Here is a 15,575-nt window from a genome sequence, read left to right as displayed (position 1 = left end):
GGCCCCTCCCCACCGGCGGCGGATGTCGCTGCGTGGCGGCGCGGCGGGAGGAGCGCGGCCCGGCCCTGCCCTCTGCTGCGTGCGGGGCCGCCGCTCCGTACCGCCACTGGGGGGCGGCCCGGCCCGGCTCAGCACCCATTCTGCCGAGAACGGGAGGGAGCGGGGTGGGCTGTTCAGGACGAGGGGAAATGGCCTGAAGTTGTGCCGGGGGAGGTTTAGGTTGGATATCGGGAAAAACTTCTTTACAGAAAGGGTTGTTAAGCACTGGAATAGGCTCCCCAGGGAGGTGGTTGAGTCACCATCCCTGGACGTGTTTAAAAACCGTTTGGATGTGGTGCTCAGGGACATGATTTAGCGGAGGGTTGTTAGGGTAGTATGGTTAGGTTGCGGTTGGACTCGATGATCTTTAAGGCCTTTTCCAACCTGAGCCGTTCTATGATTCTATGACTGTCGGGCAGAGCTTGGTTCTGGAGTGTGGGGGCTGCTACATTTCATTTAAACCTGCCTTGGTGCAAATCCAATTGAGTTTGCCTCATACTCAGCAGATGTGAACTATTTTCTGCAACACTTCATTTTTGTAGAGGAAAAGGATCCTGCTGAAACCCCATCACTCTTTCATGTAAAACAGAGAGCTTCACTCAGTGTGCTGTGGGAGCAACTGTGTAGTTGATGGGCATAACCCACAGGGGTCTGTCTGCATAAAATGATGCCCTGAGGTGGGACTTGGGATCACCATTCTGCTCGTGGCCTCTGAGGGGCCTTCAGAGCCACCAGCACAGGGAGCTGGGGGCTGCTTGGGCTGTCCTACCGCCCCCTGCCTGGGCTGAGGGGGATGGAAAGGCAATGGCTGAAATGTGACCGGAGAGTTGCTGAATGGTGCAGGGGGAAGAGGCTCAGGTCTGCCTAAAAGCCCTCTCCCTTCGTTCTCCTTGCTAGGATCCCAGATTTGGCAAAGGTGATCCTAATCTTTGAACATTTTCATTTGTTTCTAGATTCCCCTTAGTAGCACCATGCTCTCTGAAGCTGAAGTGGGTTGTGTTGGGCTGCGGCTTCTAAGTCGGAAATACTTAATGTAGGTGGCTGGATTTTGCACAGCGTAAATTCAGCTGAAGCTGGGGATTACATCTATTTTCTTCCAATTATTGCATACTTCCACCTTATTTTTTTCTTTATTTTAGCCACAGCAAAAGAAAAGTGCTCTCTTGGCTGAGCTCTTTGGAGCCATCAGAACCCATCCCTGCCCTGAGGGACTTCACCTGAGGACGGACGAAGAACCAGAAGGAGCAAAATGTGAGCTCCACCTGGGGTTGGCTGAGTGCACCCTGACCACAGGGGCAGAATCGTTTATTCCTGAGAGCTTTCAAATGGTGATGATTAATTATTAGAAGTGCCACGTATCCACGTACGCTCCATGCATCCCCTGCTTACACAGTTCAATTATTCTGCAATAATTTAATTGCACTGCTTCCTCTTAGCTTCCTGTGTCTGCTGGCTCCTATCTGAAGAGTCCTTTATTCCAACGTTGTGTCACTCTGCAGAGGATGCACCTGGAGGGCTGGTCTGGAAATATTTGTGCTGTAAATGCACGTAATTGGGCATGACTGCCCAACTGGTGCAGTCTGTGTTTCCACGTGGTCCTCTGCTAAGGTTCATGTGCTCCTTAGCTCTCTTATTAGGGCATTTTTTTTTTTCTCTTAATAACCTTAGCTATAAGGAATGCTATTCTTGAAATGTACTGGAGAGTTATTACTCACATGAATAGCATGAATATATCTTGGCAACATGTAGGTCTTAATTCCTCATTCAAAAGCATGGTGGAGCCAAGAACCAGCCCCGTTTTCTGAGGATGCTGGGTTCTGGCCCAAGGCATGTCACGGTGGCAGAGATAATACTTTGACACATACCTCGTTCTCGAAGAGCACGTTAAGTCTGACTCCCAAACTGCTACAATTCTTCTTGAGAACGCTTCTGTGACACAAGAACAGCAAAAATGCACCTCCTAACAGAAGTATTTCTGCAGTTGTCTTCAGGCCCTTAGGACCTATTTTTGGAACTACCTTTTCACTGCTAAGTCTTCTTGGAAATGGGAAGCCTGTAGTACAGGTTTCCTGCTTAACCGATTATCTTTACATGCTGAGGTTTCTGCTTCATCCAAACAACTCTTTGCTACTGGATCTAGTGCCTGGAGCAGTTTTAACCCGAGTCTTTGAACAGGACTTGAACTGTGGCTTCACTAACAATTCTCTGCTCTTGGTTTTTAGCCTCTACCCTGCTGGTGGAATGACGTGATCCTTGGGTGCAGCCTCACTTGGGACTTCTGTTATTCTTTGCACTGTGAGAAGTAGGTGCTACTGGTAATTGTGACAAGGGAAGCTCATTTTCTTTATGCATGTTTGCTGTTAAGGGACACTTCCATGCCTCCATTATAAGCCAGTACAATAGCTGCAACTCAACACCGATTCCTAAAGGCACATTTCTACCATGCACGTAAATTAACTTAATTATAAAGACTTTCTCTTTGTTAGTGGAAAAATATAAAGGAGATGGGACAGTTGGATAAGATCTCATACTAAATGTAAAGCAGATCCAGTTATTTACCATTACTGGTTTGTTACACTTAGATTTCAAAAAGAAGATACCTGTTTGTCCTGTTCCATCAGCTGCACTGAACAGCTTACTTGTTTTTTGATGAGCTCTTTCTCTGGGGTAGGCACCCACTCCTCTGCCCCCATTTTTTTGCATCCTCATCTGCACTTTTTTGTCATGATGCTACACTGCCCAGGGCTGTATTCTCGAAGTCTGCCCTTGTAGCTTCCCCAGGAAAGGCTTTCAGAGCACGAACGCTAAGAAAACCAATTCCAGGGCCAATCAAAGGCTGCAAACGCTGAGTCCTTCAGTGATCTGTCACCCAGCCTGTCCGTGTGAATGTCCAAAACTGCTCCACATAGTTTTGTGCTATCATCTCCAGTTTAAGCCTCTGTACATCTGTATGACACAGCATGGAAACTCAACGTTACAATCCAAGACAGCCCTGTGATCAAAGAAATGTTTGGGGGATGTGGAAAATCTGGGTTTCAGACCCTTACTCAGAAACCTTCCAATTGAGAACTCGTGGTCCCACATGAGTTTTTGACTTCTTGATGATTACCAGGCTGTAAGAGCCAAGTGCGTGCATACACTGCTGTCACACTAAAGCCTGCTGCTTGCTGTGTTAGCTCTGTCAGGAAGTGTGCTGGAGGGGCACTGCCTGCTAGGTTTTAGGTAGAGCCACTTGCTGAATTATTGCTGAGTCCCATAAATTCACATGGGTGTTCTGGCCAAACTTACTGAGGATTTGGGACGTAGCAGTGATTGAAAGGTTAAAGCGGTGCTGAAGTCCTCCCAAGGCTCTAGTGCTATGCACAGCAACCTGTTTCTGAGGAACCGTGCAGTTGTAGCCTTTCTGCAGCCCTGGAAGGTGTGGTGGGCTCATGTTATCATTTTGTGACTGTTTGTCTCATCTCCCTGCAGATACACATTCCATGTATCTGTACATCCATGCAAATAATTTAAAAAGGAAAGAAAACATGCAAAATTCTTCTGAATTTCCTATGTCACTGCAGAAAGGAGTTCTGTAAAGATGAAGGCCTGCTTAATTTTAAAATGACACCATCCTGTCAACAACGGCCTTTAAGACTTTTTTTGGAGAGCCACAACCCTATGTACCTATGAAAACTTGAGGGAAAAAAGGCTCTGCAGTTTATTGAAATAATTTTTTACTTCATTGTTCTATTTTCAGTACATCTTTTATGAATGGCTTGAAGTGTTTCATGTTGTTATATATTTGGAGAACAGAACAAATCCTATTATTGCATAGTTTTGAATTGGAATGCACACATATCACTGCAGAAAGTTAAGTTTTCCTTCATTCCTTTACCCTTGTACAAAGACTGGCAGAAAACACATCTCATGCAGTGCTAACAGGGGATCTGCCTCCTCCTTTTTGTGCACATCTTGTGCTTTACTCTTCACTTACAAGGAACAAAGGTTAGAAATGACACTCGGTTTTGCATCACCACTGGCTTCCCTACGGCTTTCAAGTGTCCAGATCTGTCTGATCTTCAGAAGAGTAATAAGGACAATAATCACTACATTGTGTAATACCAAGTAGATTGTGTAGATAATTCTCAGTAAAGAAACTAGCTATCCTTATATCTGTATTTGGATTCCATTCTTATCAGCCCCTGTGAGTACTACAGTGGGATGGCGTGTGTGCTGGGGGAGGAGAAGAGGAGAAAACTGCGATTGTGGAGTCAGCCTTGATAAAGAGAGCTCTGAAACCGCGCTGTAGGGGTGTCTGGTTTTGAAGCATGTTGTGATTTTGAACACCTCTGAAACTATGTCTTAAATTTGAATATCTGTTAGTGTGTTCTAGCTGCTATTAGGAAAAAAAAAAAACAAACCAAACCAAAAAACCTCACTGTCTTAGTTAAACTCACTTTCTTTTGCTAATTGCAGTATATTGAGCAACACCACAGCAGCAGGTGATGAGAAGTGCCTTGCAGTGACTAACGCAGCTTTGTGCACTGGATTTTACAAGCTCTCCTGTATCTCGGCATGTTTGTTTGAAGAAGCTAACTAAATTACTGCAACAAGGTACAGAACAGTTTGTTGTTTGTTTGGACAGTTTGGAACTTCCTGCTCACAACAGAGACTGGATATGGCACAATTCAGGAGCACTGCTCAGACCACCAAGTTTTCCTTGATCAAACAGATCAGTTTCCACATCTTGTGTTCTATGCAGCATTCAGGCTTCAGCATCATAAGCTGTCAGTTCCACTAATTCATGGTATCTTCCTCAAGGCTTAGTGCCACCCCTCCACATTCTTCAGCTCCATTATTTGTACTGGCAGGGCATTACTGCTTACAACAAAATATGTGCACAATACGGCTGTAGCAAGTAAAGTGAAATTGTCTACTTTAGGTTTCCAAAGCTTAACGAACATTATAGGTACCTTATACTTTCAAATCCAAACATTCATCTTACTGTTATGGTCCCCTGCTATTCTGGCTTGGGACCAAATGTACCATAAAAACTTCTATTATCGGTCTTGAGAATCTGCTACAATAAGTCTAAGATGAGATAAGACAGAACGGAATTAGTTTAAGTAATAAATGTTTAATCAAAGAATTTTACATATTATTAACAGCATTCATTTGGCCAAACATCTACATGGTTGTAGTATCCTACTTGTATATAAAGTGGGAATGTATCAAGTATAGACTATGAAAGTGCAAATAACAATTCAAGGTTAGAGTAATTTTTTACATTATAAAATTAACAGGTTTACAAAATAGTCTTGCCAAACTTTATTTTTGAATTGTAAAGTCAATGACTATGGTGTTAAAATAAGTACCAAGAAAATACAAATTTAATAGGCTAATTTCATGCTCGTAAGAGTAACACGGAAACAATGAATATACTGCACAACCTAACCAAATTACAAAAAACCAGAACCCACAAACTTCACTATCTTCACAGAGAGCACTCTTACGTATCTTACTGTAGCTTTGCAAGACATCTCAATGCAATACACACAATCTTTGTGAGAATCTCCCTATCCAGAAATTCAAGGAAGCTACGTGAGCTAAAAAACTTTCAGACCAATTCACGTTGACAGTTCACAAGGAACTGCTTTCCTTGAAGGATTTTATACCGTAGGACAATTTTAAATAGGTATTTTGCAAAGATGTCCAAAAGTTCATGATTATGTCAGGAAAGGGACAGCTAGAGGAAAAGCTGGTCAATGAGTTGAGACTATTCTATTCCGTTCTCTCTAAAGATGCTTGCAAAATGATCTAGGTTCTTAAGGGGTAAGGGTAAAATATTCTTACTTCCTTTTTTACTAATACGAACCTTGTGACTGCAAGGTTCAAAAGCAGGATTTGCATGAATTCAAAACACTCACTTGAACTCACAGTAATCAATACATAAACTTTGCTATCATGACACTTGCCTATACACACTCAGTAGTAATAAACTTTTATATCATATCAAGAAATTTCTGGTAACAGTTAAGCAAAACTTAAAATGGAGTGTATGTAATTTGCCTGTGTTATGAAAAGGTTTGATTATATGTAATTAAAACAGCCATTTCAACAACTTACTCTAGTTGTAATTACATACTGTACCATTGTATCTCACTAACTGTAGATTGATGCTTTTAAGCAAATCTAAAACCAGTATTTTTTTTATTTTCACGGTACAACAACTAGGAGGAGGGTTTTTTTGTGTGTGTTTTTTTAACACTAAACAGTAATCACACAGCAAATGAATATTGTGCAATTGAACAAATACCTAGCAGTGTTTTGTTTATGCAAAAACACTGATTAAACATTTAGTTATTTACTGTAAAGGCAAGGCCATGGGTGGTTGTATGGAGGTCTTTGCAATTAATAGCATAGTTACTCCAGAACAGACACTGAAACTGAATTACTTGTTTAACTGTGGCAACTATCCAGTTGGGTTTGGCAAAGGCACCGTAACATGTTGAGCAGAATCTGTTGTCTGAACTTTAACTGTGGGACTGGCTAATATATGAAAATCCTGTATTCCTACATTTTTATAAAATGTTATCGTTAAAAGTAATTGCACTATTAGTGCATAGAATGCTTTGTAGAATTATGAAAACAAAGAACTATGATTGCACTTCCATTAAAGTGTCTCTTAAAATACAGCATAGCTGTTGCTAATTGACTGTATTTTAATATTTAAAATAACTGTTTAACAGCAGCATTAGGTTTTATTAACTTAAGATACAGGCTACATTTGATTAAATGCAGTCACCATGGCAACACATGCCAGTTAAATTTAGAGAAGCAATGCTACCCAGTGGTTTCTTTCACTGCTAAGAATTGTGGGATTAGTTTGATAGAGTAACACCGCGCTGTTTGATCAGGCTACTGCCAGCTAACTATTCACAGTTTGGCACGTTTGGACTGTAAATAGACATGAAAAAATCTTTGATTTTAATGTGAAGGAATATCCCCTAAAACGTGTTCCTGGAGCAGTACTAAAGAGAAGCATTAAATACCTCAGTTCACACTGCTAACAAAAAGGACAAACGAGTAAGGAAAGGTTATGGAAAACAGAACAAAAACCCCAAATAAATTGCGAAGTGTTATTTTGGGGAAAGAATGAGTTAAAAAAAAAAAAAAAAAAAAGAATAAACTATTTCTTAGGAAAAACAACCAAAATAATCAGTGTAAGCCTTTAATCCGAACTCTAAAGTTAAGGATCATCAACCTAAGGCTAAACAGATGCTGCATTGTATTAGGAATGTGGAATACAACCTACTTATTCCATTTTCTTGAGAGCAAAGAGGCAAGTACTACCAAATTAAATGCAAAGGATATTCCTTGGAAGGTTCACATTATTACAAAGAACTACAATTCAAGAGAACCTCTAAATATCCGTTGTTACGTCAGTGGTTACAACTGAGCTGTAATTATGTGGATCAAAGCCTCCGTAGCGCTTACTCCACATACTGTACCATCTGTCACCGCCGTTCATTTACTCCGGATTTAGCTTTCGTTCATACCAGATGCACACGTTCAATCCATTCACTTGAGGTTTGAGGAGTCTGATTTGAAGCATCTCCTGAAGCATCCAGGGTGCCTGTCACTTCCCTGCTATTATCACCACCTTGTGAAACTGTTTCACCTGGAATGATGCTCTCTTCAGAAGTGCCTTCCTCTGTTTGCGTTCCTCTGCCTTCATTTTTGAGTGCATCCTCAAACAGCGCGTGCTCTTCCTGAAGCTCCAACCCTGTGTCTCTAACATTTGCCTGCCCTGCTGACCCATCTTCAGTACTGGGTTGCTGTGAATCCTCATCCGCTTCTGTACTTGTTGAAGGGATCAGAGCAATACTCTGTGGATTCATGTCATGAAACCAGGCCATAATATTTCCAAGAAGATTTTCATTGGTATTGGGATCTTGACTACTGGAATCAGCATCACTAGATGTTGAGTATAATCCACCTCTGGTATCACTGCAGGTGTGTGAATGAAGTCGATCGGCTGAAAAGGGATCGCTGCCTGCCCCTAGTCTCATCAGGCTGTCACCGAGTTCTAACAGCTCAGAGCTGCTCAAAGCGGCTCTTGGGTTATCTATACTTATGGGAGCAGAGTCCAGTCTTGTAGGTAAAGAGGTCCCTATTGCTCCTAAAGATGCCTCGTTATTCAGAAAGTCTCTAGTTTCTTCGTCTATGGCTAAGCCAGATTCTTGTAATGATAACTGAATAGCTAGCAGGATGTTTGGGTCATCTTCATCCAAAGAACTCAGGGCCTGTGGAAATACGTAAGGTTGCTTTCAGAATAAAACCTTCATCTTGTGGCACATTTTGGACTAAAAGTAATTTGGTCTCAAATCTATGATTAACTGACACGTGATTTATCAGAATCATTTTCTACTGACACAGTTGCCAACAAATTAAAAGCTAATTATTGTTACAATCAATAACAATCATTCAACAACTCTTACCAGTGAGAATGTATAAGTTGTTGTCCTAGATTCCCCCTTTCTCTTTGAAGAATTAAGAAAATTTGCAGAGACAAAATGACACAGAAAAGCAGAGCAGAAGGTGGCAAGCAAAACAGAGGGAATGGAGAAGAGATTAGGGGAGATACCTGCAGAGAATCCTGGTTTTCAGAGCGACTGACAGGGGTATAGTCATGAAGCGAAGAGCTGTGCAGAATACCCATAGAAGCTGAACTCACCATGGAAGTGCCATGTCTTCTACTACTGCCACCTTCCTGAGTGTCTGTATGGGCAATTCAAACAAATACATTTGAAAAACAAGCAAGAATGCCTTCACCATTATTTACTGACAGAGTCTCTTGCCTTCCTTTTGGGTTCTAGCTGTGTAATTCTGGTCTTTTAGTCGCTCCGAACTGAATTATCCAAAACCACTCATTTTACACCAACTCTTATATGGAGACAAAACAATGCTGTCTGTTTCCTTTGTGCCTTTTTACTCTCAGTAGCATTGTTTCACCCTCTGAAAGAATGTGCTATGTTGTCAGTAGCATAAGCTCACTGGCAGGGGGGGCAAAATGCTTCCAAGGCACGTACGTGAATTATGGAAAGTCCTGACAAATACTGCACGTTGCCTCTCTGTCCAACCTGTATTCTGCATTCTTTCTCAATCTGTCACCCATCACGATCTGTCTCTACAATTCTTTTTGGAAATTTCTGCCAGCATGCACTCAACCCCAATTACATGGGTTTGGTTTTGTCCTTTTGCCTCTTTGTTTGACACTCTGCACATCCTCACTAATACTCAATTTTCAGTGCCCGTCTGCTATTAATTAGACACAGGCCTGAAAGACACTATGGAAATTCAGTGTGATTTAGAGCTTGCAGTTAATTTTAAGTGAAGGACACAGCATGGAATTCATCTGCAGGTGGCTTAAAACTGGTGTTGTCCCATTTCTCTGTTCTCACAAAGACAACAACTCATCTGTAATGCTAACACTACAATAATTTTTACTGTAACACTGCAGCACAGTTGAGAGTAGAGCTGTTAGTGTATATGTCAGCAATCACTGACATCACTGTCCTCTTAAAACAACCGACAAAAAAAATAGGAATAAAATAGTGTTTCAGAAAAAATTACTCTTATAAAAATAACTATTCTGAATTTGAAAAGTGGAATTTTGCACTTCAAAACTCAAAGGGAAACACAGTAGACAAACTAATTCTCTCCCATATGTTAACAGTGCGTTTTGTCACTAATATATCCAAGTGTTTAGTCAAATTCTAGTTCTCAAACTAGTAAGATGGCTTTGCATTTTACTTGCAGTAGTGAAGGACCAAAGTTCACAGAATTCTTTTTTTCTGTTTCTAAAATAAAAAATGTATTTGTTAATTTTCCCCTTTGTTTCTAAAATCCAAGCTATGGGGCTTAAATTCATGTGACACAAGAGATGAGAATTCTGCAGCCTGGTTTAAAAGTGGAGCACACACCTGGAAGCTCTGAAGAAACAGAATCAGAAGACCATTTGGATTGGAGCTATTTTTGTACCTTTGCAAAAGCTCCTGGCAGGACACAGACAGCACAGAGAGCCAAATGACAGTGACCTTACTTCACTGCTAGCCATAGCTCTGCCTGGGAGAGCAGCGTGCTGGCAGACATAGCTCATGCCAACTTGTCTCCAGTACTTGGCCAATGCAAGAGTTTCTGAGCAGGGTTTTGTAATACAGTCTTATGGCTATCATCCAGCAACCCTGTAGCAGGGGGAATCTTGTCTAGACTCTCTGCACAACTGGTCCTTTTAATTTGCATTAAAAAAGCTGGTATATAGATAAAACTAGCATATGAAATATGCATTTTCCAAAGTTTCTTCAGGAAAGCAAACCTGCTCTAAATAGCTACGGACTTGTTACTGGGAATATCAATGCATAACTCTTTAAGAAGTGCAACAGCCACAATTAAAGTCAGCAGCTCTTCTAAAATCGCATCCAAAGTGCAACAATAAGGCTAAATGTTGCATTCTGTAAAACATAACAATATATTTGAAACTCGTTTAAAGCGCATCCAAAGAAGAACAAACACTGTGGTTGCTACTAGCAACTTCTGAAGCAGCAAGAGCGAATAAACAGCTCCAGGCAGGAGCGTACCTAATGTACTCTCACTGGGGTCATCGGGATCTGGAGTATTACTCAGCAGACTGTGCATGTCTCCACGTCGACGCTGCCTGTGCCTCCTCCGATACTGAAATTCAGCATATTCCTGCATAAACCAAAGGTTACAAAATACAGGGCAGCATGCAGTAATATTTTCTGATGCAACAAGCAACACGTTTTCATAAAAAAATGTGTGATTTTATAGTTTTATTATAAAATCACCTGTTTTTAGAAAAGTAAATTGCAGGTCATATCATGCATCATACTTTAACAAAAAGAACCAAAGCCAAAAAGCAATCACCAGGTAATCCTAAATCTATAAAATAATGGATTAGCAAATAAAAATACTTGAGGCATTACCAACATTTTAATACTTGCAATCTTCCTTTTTAAAGAATTCCGGGTATGCTTTTTGTGTTTAAAAACTTTGATGCCAAACTTTACACACACACACACACATTTTTTGTAATCATATACCTAGAGATTTTAGAGCATTAAAGCAATTAATGTGAGTTAGACCAGTAGGTTATGTCTGGGTGCTGTTGCCAGCAATGGCCGACAGAATATATCTTTGGAAAAATATAGAAAGCCAGCTGATACATGCTGGTATTTGTTATTTTTTTTCCCAGGCTCGAGGCTCAGGAACAGCCACAGCTGATACTCTCATATTGAGCAACTGTCATGATTTTATTTATAGGTTTTTATTCCATGAATAACAAATCTCCTACTGTTACCTAATCTGAGTTGATAATAAGCCACACCCCACAGATCTGAACCTCTGCAGACTATAATTTCTCATGCTGTATGTATCTACCAATGACAGTTTGCGTAATATCTATGGAAGAAATTCATTTCTGACTATATTACACTAAGATCCTACGGTTTACTTATCTTTATTACCATGTAAATTCCTCTGCTAATATTGAGAGACTAATTTTCTGCTTGAACACAAATTTCCAGACATTTTTTGGCTAGTACCTGACTGTGCAGGTACAGTGTTTCACAGTCATTTATTTGCACAAGGGAATAAAATCATGCACACAAGTAGTAGTTTCTCTTCAGCAAGGAATACTGCTCCTTTCTTCCCTAAGATCCATCTTGGGAAATGTGCAATCCAAAGGTTTCCTCTGATCAAATGATTTATTAAGGATAGTATTACCATTAATGTTGCTTTCTTTCATTTAGTCTGCATCCTAGAATATCTCAACATCTAAAGTATCTAAATCAACAAGTGTCAATTCATTCTCTTACACAATGACCTTGTTAATTTTGATGGTGTTGTAATGTTATTTTGTCTTATTCATGATGATATATACAAGCTAAAAAGAACTGTTGTGAAATGATCAGTGTGGGAAGATTTTTATCTATGTAAGAAGTTCCATGAAAATTGTAAGAACATAAAAATAACTGTAATTGACCACATGAAAGGTCCATTTAGCCCAATAACCTGTTTTGAGCAGTGGTTAATAGTAGGTACTGGTAATGGGACAGAATAAAAAGCAGGGCAAGCACGATGTGATTCTTCTCTAAGCTGTCCTTCCAGTTCCTAAGGAGTGCTGCATTTCCTTAAACGGAAGGCAGGTACCAAAAGAACAGAAAATGAAATTTTGATATCAAACAATATGAATGAGTAATATATAAACATACATAATTGTATCACTATGAATCAGATAAGGAATAACATGAAGTGATTACTGAACACTGAAGTTTATTAGTCACATCAGATCTTATCTTTCATCTGCTTTCAAAGAATCATAGATCTTACCAACAGCCTCTTAGCTGTACTCTTGCTTGTTTTCTTTTTTTAATGCATGAAATATGCAACTCCATTACTTCAGCTAACATTTTACTTCTGTTTACTCGTAACAATTTTATACATGTGAACTAAGGAACTTTTGTTTTGTTGGGTAGGAACATCATCATTTCACACATGGACATTCAACAATCAGCATTCTTCGCTAAACTCACTAAGATTTTATTTTCTGTGATAATGTTATGCACAGATCTTCTCGTGACAGTACAGCTCTACATCAAAAATTTTGTATGGAAAAAAAAATCACTAAAATAAACAAAGATGACCAATATTAATTCTACAAAATTCATTTAGCATAGGTGGTTGCAAGTATCCTTCATCTCTACATAGCGAAGAAGCCAACTTGCATAACACAGTGTCACATTTAGGCAAATCATAAAAACTTACAAGCTATCATCTAAGCACGACTGCAATGGCACCTGCTGCTAAACAGCTTATCAACATATTGCTTATCAGCTTCTTCTCATAACCAGTTCCACTAACAATAAAATACCATCACAATGAGTTTGGTATTTCAAAGGAAAGGACTAAAGGACTAAAGGAACTAGACAAGAGAAGCAAGTTGATGCTTTGTAGAGAAGCAAGCTATTTTCTCACCAGCATGATGCTCACCAACAACAATAGCAAAGGAAATATATAGAAAAAAGTACATGGAGTTTTCCAGGATGCTTTAAAATGACTAGCTAGAAAGAAAACAGCAGCAAGGAAATGTTGAGATGAAGCTTCCTTCCTAACTTAATGCTTTAATCTAATGTTCTCAAAATATAAAATAAAATTAAGATAAGAAAGGCAAGCTTGACAGGAAGCTTCTCGTTTTAGTGCAGTTTTGAAAATTACATACTCTTTTTCCATATGTGGATAGTGAAATATTCATTTAAAAATGGTTGTTTTCATTCCTGGTTAAATACCGGAAGATCATCTCATTTAAGTAAGCAATTTCCATCCTGCTTTAATATATAAAAATGAAAAGAAACACTTCATATTTGGGTATATGCCTGTAAGTTTTTGTTGAGTTGTTCAAGAAGAATGGAAATTTCTTAGACTTCACCAAATTCTGCTGAAATAATGTTGCATTGAAAAGTAATCTACGTATGTATTATATATTTAGTCTTTTAAGGCTCTCCAACACATAGAAACCAGTTTATTCTAAAACTGGTTACGTACTTGGAAAACTGTGTAATCTTAAATAACTACAGTCATGTTAGTGTCACTGGACAGTTAGGTATTCATATATATATTTCCTTCTATTGTGAAATAAATAAAACGGTAAGCTTAAACCAACTTGAGATGCTTTGTATCGAAATAAGGGAGCTCTTCATGCAGACCACAATCATACCTGTGTTTCTAGAATATGCAGAACTAATTTAAATATGTACGAAGAAATAATTTACCTCAGGGGATGCAAATCCCAAATACTCCCAATCCCATGTTCCACCAGCAAAGCTATAAAATTAAGAGAAATGAAGTTTAGAGTTGGAACAAAGTATGAACAACATAAATAGCTCCAAAACCTATCAACATATAAACAGTGCAACTCTATGCTCCTAAATCTTCTCCTTTAATCCTTACCTCGCAACTCATTCAGGAAACCATGAAATTGCAATATAAATACTAAAGAAGTGAAAGAAAACCCCACCCGTTATTGCAATTCCAGTCCTCAAGGACATTTACTGCACTTAGCTTTTGATGCAATTTTAAAAGCCAGCAGAGGTTTCTCATTTGCAGTTTCATCAACAAACAGAGTGTGATTAACAGCATACGTGCATTTGAGTCTGTGATCAAATGACAAAGAAAATGTATCTATCTGGTGATCTATGGCCACCAATTTTATCAGCTCCACTTTACCTCACTTTGACAGTTACCAAACGAACTTCTTGGAGTCGCACGGTATTTTGTTTGGTTTACCTGCGCCTGGGTGCTTCTGGTGAGTCTGCAGGGGCAACACCACGGGCCACAGAGGCTAAGAATTCTTGCCGCTTCTGCTGCACAAGACAAGCTGCACGGATGATTTTATGGCGAGGAGTCCGAAGGTAAGGCCTGTTTACTTTCTGTGCAAGGTCTTCAGTGACCATTTCCAGGTCTGTCTGCAATGGTTGATAAACACAGAATAAAATGAAATGGAAATCAGGCAGAGCTTTACGCCATAAACACTGAATGGAACGATTTCCATTCTTCTGAAAATACCATCCAGATAGGAGCCTCATCAGTCCTCTGAAACATCAGCTCTCATGTAATTATTAAAGCTATAGGAATTACAGCTTGCTTAACAAGATGACCTGTGTTTGTTTTTTTTCTGCATGTCTGCTCTTTCTTCTTTTATTTAAACTTACCAGAGACAAGAATAATTTGTTATTTGGTGTTCGCTATCTTGTTTGAAACAACAGTCTTGATTAATCACTAAAGGCTCTGAGGTGGAGAATGACTAAGCAAGACCAAAGTTGTCAGTGCATGCCTGGAAGCCTGCTCTCTGTAAGGACTGAAATTTTATCACCTGCCTCAGCTTGTCCACAGTCATTTGTGTCCTGGCTCCAACACCAACTCATACGTGCAGCCACACACACTCAAACTCCTGCTCTCTGAATTTCAGTTCCTCCGTTATTCTAAGTGTATTTGGAGACCCAAATACACCATATTTGGGGTCTCCAAATATCTTGCCTATGCTTTTATTGACTTATATGTTCCTCTCCTCCAGCTTGCAGCAGGGCTTCCATGCACACATAAACACACTGAACATCTTTGGGGATCATAAAGGAAAGGAAAGCAAGCAGCAGCCTGCAGCTGATGTCACTGCTACCCACATACTCTTCCAGCTTTGCCTCCACCCACTCATCAGACACATCATCATGCAAGACAGGAAACAGGAGCTACACAAGGAGAAAACAACTTGATAGAAGCTCCAACCTACCACAAATTAATCCCTTCCCCTTGTCCAAGCCTCCTCTGCAGTATGGAAAGCACTGATGCAACTGTTTCTACTTGCTGCTTTTTGGAGAGGGCTGCTTCTGGATTTGGGCTACAAAGCTTGCTCAAAATTACAATTTAGCTAAAAGAAGGTTGGTTAACAGCAATAATTTTCTTTCTTTTTTTTTTCCCCT

General features: G+C 39.8%; 1 protein-coding gene and 1 long non-coding RNA gene across 9 annotated transcripts in view; one reads left to right on the top strand and one right to left on the bottom strand.

Annotated features, from left to right (window-relative positions):
- The first annotated feature begins 334 nt into the window (after positions 1–334).
- LOC107052573 lies at positions 335–7,239 on the top strand. 2 transcript variants are annotated; one of them, XR_001465155.2, is made up of 4 exons: positions 335–1,072; positions 1,179–1,290; positions 2,262–2,341; positions 4,498–7,239. It is a non-coding gene; the product is annotated as an uncharacterized LOC107052573 (long non-coding RNA). The 2 variants fall into 2 exon arrangements; XR_001465154.2 differs by having other exon boundaries at positions 335–1,290.
- The window catches only part of ANKIB1 (ankyrin repeat and IBR domain containing 1), an 84,897-nt gene continuing 74,460 nt past the window's right edge, over positions 5,139–15,575 (bottom strand). For 5 of the 7 annotated variants that reach the window (XM_015281958.4, XM_015281960.4, XM_418652.8 and 2 more), the window contains exons 16-20: positions 14,386–14,564; positions 13,872–13,923; positions 10,662–10,773; positions 8,669–8,802; positions 5,139–8,327 (exon numbers count right to left, since the gene is read on the bottom strand). In XM_015281958.4, the coding sequence (XP_015137444.2) occupies positions 7,575–8,327; positions 8,669–8,802; positions 10,662–10,773; positions 13,872–13,923; positions 14,386–14,564 (1,230 nt within the window). In that variant the 3' untranslated portion in view covers positions 5,139–7,574. The remainder of the gene's footprint in view (positions 8,328–8,668; positions 8,803–10,661; positions 10,774–13,871; positions 13,924–14,385; positions 14,565–15,575) is intronic. The other 2 variants (XM_015281962.4, XM_015281961.4) reach the window with 2 other exon arrangements.

Source organism: Gallus gallus, chromosome 2 (assembly GCF_016699485.2).
Source record: "Gallus gallus isolate bGalGal1 chromosome 2, bGalGal1.mat.broiler.GRCg7b, whole genome shotgun sequence".
NCBI lineage: Eukaryota > Metazoa > Chordata > Aves > Galliformes > Phasianidae > Gallus > Gallus gallus.
This window is presented reverse-complemented; position numbering and strand designations above follow the sequence as displayed.